General features: G+C 60.6%; 2 protein-coding genes across 2 annotated transcripts in view; one reads left to right on the top strand and one right to left on the bottom strand.

The window, feature by feature from the left end:
- Faap100 (FA core complex associated protein 100) overlaps window positions 1–8,810 on the top strand; it is a 13,582-nt gene extending 4,772 nt beyond the window's left edge. The window contains exons 2-10 of the mRNA XM_010618745.3: window positions 105–223; window positions 854–1,818; window positions 2,966–3,122; window positions 3,397–4,169; window positions 4,923–5,059; window positions 5,905–6,021; window positions 7,719–7,805; window positions 8,040–8,175; window positions 8,298–8,810. Of these exons, the coding sequence (XP_010617047.1) occupies window positions 105–223; window positions 854–1,818; window positions 2,966–3,122; window positions 3,397–4,169; window positions 4,923–5,059; window positions 5,905–6,021; window positions 7,719–7,805; window positions 8,040–8,171 (2,487 nt within the window). The 3' untranslated portion in view covers window positions 8,172–8,175; window positions 8,298–8,810. The remainder of the gene's footprint in view (window positions 1–104; window positions 224–853; window positions 1,819–2,965; window positions 3,123–3,396; window positions 4,170–4,922; window positions 5,060–5,904; window positions 6,022–7,718; window positions 7,806–8,039; window positions 8,176–8,297) is intronic.
- A 3-nt stretch (window positions 8,811–8,813) lies between these two features.
- Fscn2 (fascin actin-bundling protein 2, retinal) overlaps window positions 8,814–10,212 on the bottom strand; it is a 10,162-nt gene continuing 8,763 nt past the window's right edge. Inside the window, exon 5 of the mRNA XM_010618744.3 lies at window positions 8,814–10,209. Within this exon, the coding sequence (XP_010617046.1) occupies window positions 10,100–10,209 (110 nt within the window). The 3' untranslated portion in view covers window positions 8,814–10,099. The remainder of the gene's footprint in view (window positions 10,210–10,212) is intronic.

The raw sequence follows: 10,212 nt of genomic DNA, 5'->3' as shown, positions 1-10,212 counted from the left end.
GACCGTGAGCGCCGGGCTGCGGGCGGGCGGGCGGCAGGGCCTCTCCGCTGTGAGACCTTGGGCTGCGCAAGCGACTGGCCTGACTCCGCTCTCCTGGCTTCCAGGCAGTGTACCAGTTCCCCGACCAGGTGTGGCACCTGCAGCTCCTGGCCCTTCGCAGGGCGCTCTACGTTCTGTGCGCCCGGAGGGGAATCTACTGCTTGTCATTGGCACCTCCGACAAGGTAAGGGATGATCGTGGCTCACATGTGCCCAGCCCGCCCGATGCCGTGCCCTCCGTGAGGCCAGCGTGGCCTCCACGGCGTCGACTTCTTAGCATAACCCCTGCAGTGTGCTTGTGGTTTGCCCCTGGGTTGGTTCACAGGGTTCTACATCACAGCCCTGGGGATGGAGGGTTGCACTCCCTGGCACGATGTACCAGGTGTTCTTGAAGAGTCTCCTGCTGCAAGGAGTCTTTCTTAAGTGGGCCTCAGGTGGTCATGTCTGCACCTGGGGAACAGGCCTACACCTGACCTGATGGTCAAGTTTCTTCTGGGGAGTCCCTGCAGAGGGGACTGCACTTGGTAGTGGAAGCTGTGACTGTTGCTGCTGGTCTGTGATGTGGAGAGGTGGTGTGTGCAACTGGTCCAGGCCTGCAGTCCTCTGAGAAGAAGCATCCATCTGAGCCCCTGTATCCTTTTGTATCCTGAGCAATCCACAGGCCAGGTGTGGGAATCTTATGTGCAGCTGGTCTGCCAAGCAGCTGACAGTCTTGTGGGGCCCTCCCAGAGCACTTCCTGTGGTGACCCCTGTGTTACTGTGAACAGATGTACAGTCTGTCCCACTTAGTCCTGACTTTAGTTCCATTGTTCCAGAAGGCCTGTGAGCCAGACAAGTGAGGTCAATGAGGACAGTGAACTCCCTTCCCCAGTGATCACTGTGGACCCAGATGCCTGCGTCCTCCCAGATACCACACTCTGCGCGTTCACTGTGCATGATGATGTCCTCGTGGCCCTGGTGCAAGGCCCTGCCCAGTGGAAGATGCAGCTGTTTGAGCGTCCTGGTCCAGGGGAGGACCGCTGGCCAGGTGGCCTGGTTGGTGAGGTGGAGTTATCCACCTGCACCCCGCCAGCTGGGGCCCCAGGGAAACTGAAATCTCCCTGCTTCCTGCCAGTGTTGTGCTGTGTGTCACCACCAGGCTCCGGGGTGCCACGTGGCCATCCCCAGGGATGTGGGGGCTTCATGTTGGAGGGGGCTCTCTTTGGGCTTCTCTTTGGAGCAGATGCCACCCTCTTAGAGTCCCCTGTGATCCTTTGTGGTCTTCCTGATGGGCAGCTCTGCTGTGTGGTCTTAAAGGGTTTGGTCACCTCCAGGTCAGCCCCTGGTGACCCAAAGGCCCTTGTCAAGATCCTCCATCACCTAGAGGAACCTGTTGTCTTCATTGGGGCCTTGAAGACAGAGCCTCAGGCTGGGGAGGCCGTGGAGAGTGTGCCGCCCTGTGAGGATGTGTACTCAGACTGTTTGGTGGCCCTTGGTCACCATGGCCGGACATTGGCCATCAAGGCCAGCTGGGACAAGTCAGGGAATCTGGTACCAGAGCTTCGAGAATACCTCCTCCCAGGGCCTGTGCTCTGTGCTGCCTGTAGTGGGGGCAGCCACCTGTACCACAGCACCCCTTCAGACCTCTGCGTGGTAGACCTGGCTCTTGGAGGTGCCCCCCTGAACTCCCAGCACCCACAGTCCGATGGAGCCCCCGGAGGCCTGCCCCCCACGCTGTGCCCTGCCAGCTTGAGCATCTGCAGTGTCCTGACGCTCTCTCTGTCATCCAGGATACCTGCAGGTATGTCTGCTAGTTTCTCTGATTTCTCCTAAGAGGTGTAGGTTTGTCCTCACTGGGTCCAGCCTAGTTTTCACGTCCTCTTGTCTCGAGGTCGAGGAACAACAGTGTGCATGCCTACTGTGGGCTCAGCATAAGGGTGGCACTCTGCCTGGGTGGGTGGACTCTGGCCCCTCGCTTGACTGGCCACTCAGTGTTTGCCCCTGGTGACCAGCATAAGCATGCTTGCCTCATTAGGTCTCAGATAACTCTGGTCAAAACTTTACATGTCCTCTGAGGGTTGGGACCCGCCCGCTTCAGCCCCTGTGTGGCTGCTAATGAGCCATTCTGGACCAAAGGAAGACGGTGTTGTGGTGCTCTCAAACTGGAGGGTGTGTCTGCCTGGTGTTGGAATGTGAGGCAGGCCACCAGCCTTTCCCCAGGACATTTTCCCCTTAGGAAGGTTTGTGAGTACACTAATAAATCTTGCCATGGTGAATATTCACTATGAAAGAAATGGTTTGAATGGGAGGTAGGGCACAGTGAATGTGGCCAGAGGTGAAAGCACCTGTGAGGTGACTGGCCTCAGTTACTTGGCCATCTGTCTTGGCAGGGTTCACGGCCAAGGTGGTACTCCGGGGGCTGGGGACAGGCAGACCCTCAGCAGAAGTAGCCTTTGTTTGTGGTGCTCCCTGGCAGCCCAGCAGCAGGGAAGAGAGCAGGCAGATTCTATGGATACGGTCAGGCTTCGAGAGGCTCCGCAGTGAGGAAATGGGATAGGCAGGGACCGAAACCCAAGGGGCACCGTTCTTTGGAAGAGCTCAGGTAGTCTTGTTCTGTGTGGCCTTGTGAAGGTCAGGCCATGCCTGACAGGTGCAGTGGCATACAGTATCCTCACTTGGCCCCTTTGCAACCTGTTCCTGTCCGTGGGGCCCAAACTCCACCATGGTGCCACTGCTGCTGTACCAAAATTCCATCTCAGGAAGTTCCCTTCAGGGTGTGAGGGCCCAGTGGGCAGCATCTCTGCCCAGTCCCCAGGGGGTGTCCTGGGCCTTCCTGGGGACCTTTTCCTCCCTTAGTGCCATGCGTCTCTGTTAGTCCTAGAGTCTGGGGCACACTGCTGAGTGTCACGGCAGCTGCCCCCCTGCCCGCTTATTTTGATGTCCACCAGGTGGCACTGAGCTCCTGGCCCTGTCTGCCAAAGGCTGCCTGATGACCTGCCGGCTAGACCTGAACTCTGAGGTGCGTGTTCCCACTAGAATGACCACAGAAAATGCAGGCCGGAAAATCAAGGAGCTTCTCTCTGGCATCGGCGATGTCTCTGAGAGGTGAGTGGTGTCTCCATCTCTGCTGTGTCTTGGATGGCGGTATTCTTGGTGTCGACAGCCCATGTGGCCATTACTTTGCCTCTGGCTCCATCAAGGCCCACAGGGCTGCATCAGAGGCTTCCAGAAGACGAGACACCCCCTTCCTGGGTAGCACCCTCGCCCCTCTTCCCTGGTGGGGGGCACCAGAGATGGAGATGCTGGTTCCTTAATGCCACCCCTATCCCCTCCCCTCGGGTCTCCTCCCTACTCCGGGTGCCACATCTGCTCTTTGCAGAGTGTCCTTTTTGAAGAAGGCTGTTGATCAGCGGAACAAGGCCCTGATGAGCCTTAACGAGGCCATGAATGTAAGCTGCGCCCTGCTTTCCAGCCGGGAGGGCCCCCCGCCCATCTCATGCACCACCACCACTGCCTGGAGCCGCCTGCAGCTGCAGGATGTGCTCATGGCCACCTGCCTGCTGGAAAACAGCAGCGACTTCAACCTGGACCAGGGCTGGACCTTGTGCATCCAGGTGCTCACCAGCTCTTCCGCCTTGGACCTGGACTCTGCTGGCTCAGCCGTCACCTACACCATCCCTGTGGACAGGCTCAGCCCTGGCAGCCAGCGTGAAGTGACACTGCCCCTGGGCCCCAGTGAAAGCGGCGTGCTCGACTTGCCTGTGACCGTGTCTTGCACACTCTTCTACAGCCTGCGGGAGGTGGTGGGTGGAGCGCTGGGCCCCTCAGATCCTCTGGAGGACCCCTTTGTGGAGGGGCAGCCCCTCGACCTCCTCCCAGAGCAGGAGGGCATCTGCCTGCCCCTGAGCAGACACACGGTGGACATGCTACAGTGTCTGCGATTCCCCAGCCTGGCCCCACCACACGCGCACATAGCTTGCCCACTCGGCCCTGCCGCTGACCTGGTGGACACCTTCCTGGAAACATGCCGTGCTCCAGGAAGTGAGCCGGCAGGCCCTGCAGCCCTGCGGGCCAAGTACCTCCCACCATCCACGGCCTCCATCCGAGTGTCGGCAGAGCTGCTCAGGGCTGCCCTGGAGGACAGTCACTCAGGTTGGTGGCTTCAGCCATAGGCCTGCAGCCTTGGGCCGCCTCTCCCTCTCCCAGTGGTTCTTGGGGCAGCTGTGGGCCTGCAGCCCTCTGAGCTCTGCCACATCCCTGATCACTGTTGCAGTCTTGTCTTGCGTTGTCCTGCCACATTTCTTTTAAATTGTGTTTCTTAAAAACTGGAAGCATGACCTAAACGCAGAAGCAGACGTGTCACCAGGGAACAGCCTGGTGAGTTTTATGGGGCTGGTATCTGGGGAGCTAGCCCCAAGGCCCCGAGGCCCACAGTGCCATCAGGACCCTCTCTGAGTTCTGAGCCTGCTGTGTCTGGCTCCTGCTCCTGCTGTGTGTGGGGGACCCTTTGTGTTGTAGGATGTGGGGTCTTGAGCCTGGAATGTGTATTTTTGTCAGTGTCACTGTTGTGCTGTCAACAGATGTTGCGCAGTTTCTGGGATTGTGCACAGGCTGTGACCATGACCACCCTATAGAGCACCCCTGCGTTCCCGCCGTAGTGGAACTGCCTCAGGACTGGCCACTCATGCTGGCGGGGCCTCCCGCACAGTGCTCAGCATGGTTCTTCCCTGCTGCCCCATGGGGACCACCTCCCTTTCCTCTTAGCCAGCCCACCTAGCACCCTTTTTGGGGTGGGGCTGAGGACAGCTGGGGCCCTGAGGTAAAACTGGGAGGGGACACGTCAGGGCGGCCACCCTGATGCTGCTGAGTAGGGCCAGCCCAAGCTCCCGCCCCTCTCCCCGCCAGGTGTCCCCCTGTGCAGTGCCACCCTGCAGTGGCTCCTCGCAGAGAATGCTGCCGTGGACATCGTGAGGGCCCAAGCGCTGTCTTCCGTTCAGGGCGTGGCCCCCGATGGCACTGACATCCACCTCATCATCCGAGAGGCAAGCAGGGGCGCAGCTCACAACCCATGGGGAAGCAGGGCTCCCCACCAGTGGTGCTGGGCAGCTCTGGGGGAGTCTGAGCAGGGCTGGCCCTCCCCACCCGGGGTCCCTTCTCTTCCCTTGAGTGCTGCTGGGCTGCGGCTGCCTGTGCCTTAGGAGCAGTTAACCCACTCGGCGCTCTGGGGAGCAAACGTGGCTCTAGCAGTCCCCACCGTGTCCCTTGCGTGCATCCCTCCTGGGACACCGTCAAAGCCTTGCATGGTGGTCCAGGCTGCCAGGACACCACTGTCCCCAAGGATGGTGGACACAGAGTCCACTTGGGATTGAGCCTGGGCCCTGCTGCCCACTGCACAGCCCTCCGGCCAGGCTGAGGCTGAGCTGTCCCTAGGCCCTGAGGCTGGCTCTGGGTGGGTGGAGAAGAGGGTTGCCAGCTCTAGGGGAGCTGGTGTGGAGAGCAAGCCAAGGCTTCTTGCTTCTCGGCCCGTCAGCAGGTGCAGTCAGGGTTCTGGGGCTGTGTGTGGCTGGCCCTCCGACAGGTCCACAGCTGGGTTCACGTGATAGCTAACCCCTGGTGTCACATGGGCCATGGCTTGCAGGTGGGGTGGGGCAGCCTTCAAGGCCACGGACAGTCCAGATGCCTGGCCGCAGCTTGAGAGGAGGTTCCCGGCTGTCCCGAGGGCCCCATTTTGTGTCTGCGTCCAGACAGCACGTTTCTTGCCATGGGCTCTTGGCTGGGTGTCCCGTCCAGGGCCCTTTGCCCCAAGCCCTGCCTGCCTGCAAGATACTGAGGGGCATCCCAGGCCAGGGTGGGGAAGGGGCTGCCAGCAAGGACTCGTGTGTTGCAGGTGGCCGTGACTGACCTATGCCTGGCAGGGCCCATCCAGGCTGTGGAGATCCAAGTGGAGAGCTCCTCTCTGGCCGACATGTGCAGGGTACACCATGCCATCATCGGACGCATGCAGGTAGGGAAGTTGCTATGGCCCAAGTGGGGGAGAGGCAGGGTTGTGGGCTGCTTTGAGCACTCGAGGCTGCAGGTGGCATGGTTTGCAAGGGGTCGCAGGAGGAAGCACTGTGTGGACAGCTGCAAGGTGCCTCTCCGACAGGCAGATGCTACCTTCCAGAGTTGCCCCTGCCCCCAGTATCCCTTGTCCAAGCCCTGCTTGAGCCCATGTGTGGATGGATTTGCACCTCCTCGTTCACTTCCCCTGGCTGAGTGGGGGCTGGATGGAGAGACCAAGCCCAGCCACGGGTCCCAGGCGAGGAATCTGTCCACCTGCTCTGAGCACAGTGAGTGGCCCTGGGGGTTCCTGGGGCAGGAGCAAGCCGCTTTGGTGTGGCACCCCAGTCCTGCCAGCGCCCAGGGGACCACTGCTCCACCTGCTGTGGCTGTGTGCAGCCTCAACCTCTCCTAGAGCTTGTCGCCCTCCCTCTCACTGCTTGGACCTGGTGGCTGCTGGGCCCCACGGTGTCCCAGGATGCGTCTGTCATGAAGGGAGGCCCTGCCCAGGCCAGGCAGGTGTGTTAGCTCCCATCAGAGCTCAGAGTTATTTGCGACTCCCACATGATTCCACTTGATGCCGTGCCCTGACCCCAGCCATCGTGAGCTGGAAGCTCATCCTATGAGGTGCTCATGGTGCAGTACAGATTTCATCCCTGGACATAGGAGTCCGGTCCTGACATTGTTATCTGGCAGGGTGGTGTCCAGGGCAGTGGTGCCATGTGTCAGAAGTGGCTCCACCCATAGGGCCATACAGTCCCCAAGAAAGTTCTATCACCTGTGGCTAGATTTTTCTTTCTTTTTAATATTTTTTGAGGCAGAGTCTCCCTTTATAGTTCAGGCTGGCCCTGAACTCACTATGTATCCCAGGCTTGAACTCCTGGTGATCCTCCTGCCTCAGCCTCCCAGCTGGGATTATAGACGTGCACCATCAGCTCGGACAGATTTTTTTTCTTATAGGGATAATATCATATGGAGTAGGGCCACCCTATTGACCTCATGCTGGCCATCTACAGAGACCCCATTTCCAAATACAGTTGGATTTGGGGGTACTGAGGTTAGGACTCCCACACGTAAATCAGCTCTGACAGTCACATGCAGTTGCTCCACGGTTGGGAATCGGCACAACTGTGGTGACACCAACATACACTGTCAGCACAGCTCAGATGGGCAACTTCTATGAGCCAGCACTTCCTGGAGTCCCAGGCTAGCAGGTGGTCCTTGGGTGGCAGCTTTACTGAGGTCCTCGTCCCTGGTAAGCTGACAGGGCCTTACTGGCCATTTGGCAAACTGGGTTGCCTTGAAGGAGTGGAGCAGGCGGCCAGTCCCATGTGGGGCTGCTGGGTGGACCAGCAGCTGGGCTGGATTGCCCTTCAGCTGTCTGCCTTGAGGCCAGAGTGGGCAGTGAGGATGTGAGCTTGGATGTGAGCAGGGAAGGGCTAGGACTAGCAGAAGGTTTGCTTACCTTCTAAGTAACCATCCATGGGCCCCTGAGTGGGACAGTGAGGGGTGACAGAGGTGTGATGCAGTCACTGGGCATGGGGACCCAGATGGAGAGCTTGGGGCACATGGAAGGGGTCACCTGCTCTGCACACGGGGACAGGACCTCCAGACACAGGCTCCCACCTCAGGATTGCCCCCCCCAACCCCCGTGTCCCCCAGACGATGGTCATGGAGCAGGCTGCCCGGGGCTCCAGCCCACCTGACCTCCGCGTACAGTATCTCCGCCAGATCCACGCCAACCATGAGGTGAGCGTCCCTGTCTGCGCCCTGTGCACAGTTCCTGGAGGATGCCAGGCAGGGCAACCAGGTGCTCGAGTGGGTGGGTCACAGCTGCTCTGTGGCTCTTGCCCCATCTGTTCCCAGCCGTACCCTCCTGGCTGTGCATCCCATATTTCAGGCCACAGCCCAGTGTTCTCCCTTGGACCTCCCAGGGGTGGGGCAGCCCCAGAGGGTGCAGGGTCTGAACTGTGTTGCCTGCAGGTGCTGTTGCGTGAGGTGCAGACCCTGCGTGACCGGCTGTGCACAGAGGATGAAGCCGGCTCCTGTGCCACAGCCCAGCGGCTCCTCCAGGTGTACAAGCAGCTGCGCAGCCCCAGCCTTGTCCTACTGTGAGCAGGTGGGTGCCAGCCTCCATCCTCCCTTCCTTGGCCCATGGTGATAACCCAGAGCCAAAAGTCTGTTCTCTCAGTCCCTTGCTTAGGAGGCCTGTGCACCCTCACCCCTCCATTCCTCCTGCAGCTGCTGGACCACTTCTCACCGCAGGGCGGCTTCTCTTCCTGCTGAGCCGGCCGTGCACAGGATGTTCCACCAGGCACTGGACCGTGATCGGGACCACTACTGGCCCTGTGGGAAGGCCATGGAGACAGTTTCTGGGGTTGGGATTGGGCGTTTGTGACTGTGTGGTCCCTGCTGCTCCCGCCATGTCCCAGGAGCACCAGTGGCCCCTCTGGGGCTAAAAGGAGGGAAGGTGTTCCCTGCAACCAAAGCACAAAGCCCTACCTGCTGCGCCGTGCAGGGGTGTGTGGCCTGTGGCCAGAAACTCAGCAGCAAGGGGCCCACAGCTGGGGCTGTGCCTAGCACTGTGCTCTCTTCAGGGTCACCTGGGGGTGGGGCCGTGGCCCATCTGCAGCCTGTCCTTGGCCTGGTGCTGTTTTTACTACTGGGGGTGACTGTGTATCTGGAGCCTGCGGTGCTCCATGCCCACTCCTGCTGTGAGCCGTCTGTGTTGTGCAAGGTGCTCTGCTGACAAGCGACCCTTTTGGTTGAGTCGAGGCCTTGGCTGTCTTTTACGCCTTCCTACTTTCAGGCAGGCAGCAGCCGGCCCCCTCACAGGCTCCACGGGGCCCTTGATGGCTGCTGCCCTCCCAGTGCCCGCGTGGTAGAGCCCTCTCACCTGGGGAAGAAGGCCCTCGAGATGCTCTGGATAAGGGGTCCCCCTTGCAGCACCCAGCTACTTGGCTGCCCGCTGTCCAGGGCTGAGGGTCTGGAGAACAAGCCCAATGGCTTCCTCCTAAGGGCCCTGTCCACAACTGGGGGCCACTCCTATCGCTTCCCAGGGGGAGCCTCTGGCTCCAGCTGTTACCCAGTGCTCATGCCCATATCTTGCTCAGAGCACCTCTGAGCAAAGCAGCATGTAGAAGCTAGGACAGCACATGGGGTGGGCAGAGCCCGTGTCCACCTACCTTGGAGGAAGTGCCCTGTCTTAGGCTGCTGGTTGCTGCAACTCCCAGGCCCCCACTGGCCACTGCAGCCTGCAAGATCCCAGGGCTGAGAGACCTAGGCTCCTTGTAGGGCCGACTCCCAGACCCGCAGGTGCCAGCTGGTCTGAGGAGTCAGCAGACCTCCCAAGGGTCCACAGTGCCCACCAGCTTCCCGCTGCTGGCACTGACGACTCCGGAGCCGAGTTGAGCGCCTGGCTGTGCTGCCCCTGTTGCTATTCTCTGGGGCGCCTGCTCTTAGGAGCCCTAGTGGAGCGGCCACGTGGTTCCGGGCTGGCTCCACCTGCTGGCCAGGCACCTCACCAGCCCCTGCCTGCACCGCTCTTAGCTGACACTAGGGGATACTGTAAGCCACTGACAGCCTGGGCTTCTGGACCCTGCTGGACACTTGGCCCTTGGTGTCACAGCCGCTCCTCTGGAGAAGCCAGGAGCTGCTCCTTCCTCGTCCCCACGTAGAAGGAAAGTCCCTCTTGCCCACCCCGGATCCAGGTTCGGTAGCCCCTTCCTGCTTGCTCAGTCGGCCCCATTCCATCCCCGGATCCCTACCACTCACTGGGTGGTGCCTGTCCTGGGCAGCAGGACTGCAGGAGGGGACAGCGCCCAGACTTGGAAGGGGCTTCCCAGGTCAGCCGGGGTAGGGAGCTCCGGTTTCAGGGATGAGCTGTACGCCTAGGCCAGGAGGCCTGTGTGTGCTGGGGTGGGGGTCCCAGGGGTTCACCTCACCACTCTGCAGTGCCAAGAGTATAACCTGCGCTGACAAAGTTTAATGCGGGGCTGGCGGGCCCTGCGCCCTGTGAGTGTCTGGTCCTCGCCCCCTGGCCCTCAGTACTCCCAGAGCGCCTCCGCGGTGGGCATGTCGGCGTCGGCACGCAGCAGTCCTGAAGCCCCGCCGCGCAGATACTTTCCGCTTCGGGCTCGGATGGCCAGGCGCCCAC

Source organism: Fukomys damarensis, unplaced genomic scaffold (assembly GCF_012274545.1).
Source record: "Fukomys damarensis isolate Sample0158 unplaced genomic scaffold, DMR_v1.0_HiC HiC_scaffold_23, whole genome shotgun sequence".
Taxonomy (NCBI): Eukaryota; Metazoa; Chordata; class Mammalia; order Rodentia; family Bathyergidae; genus Fukomys; species Fukomys damarensis.
Note: the sequence above shows the minus strand (reverse complement) of the source record. Positions and strands in the feature narration are given on the sequence as shown.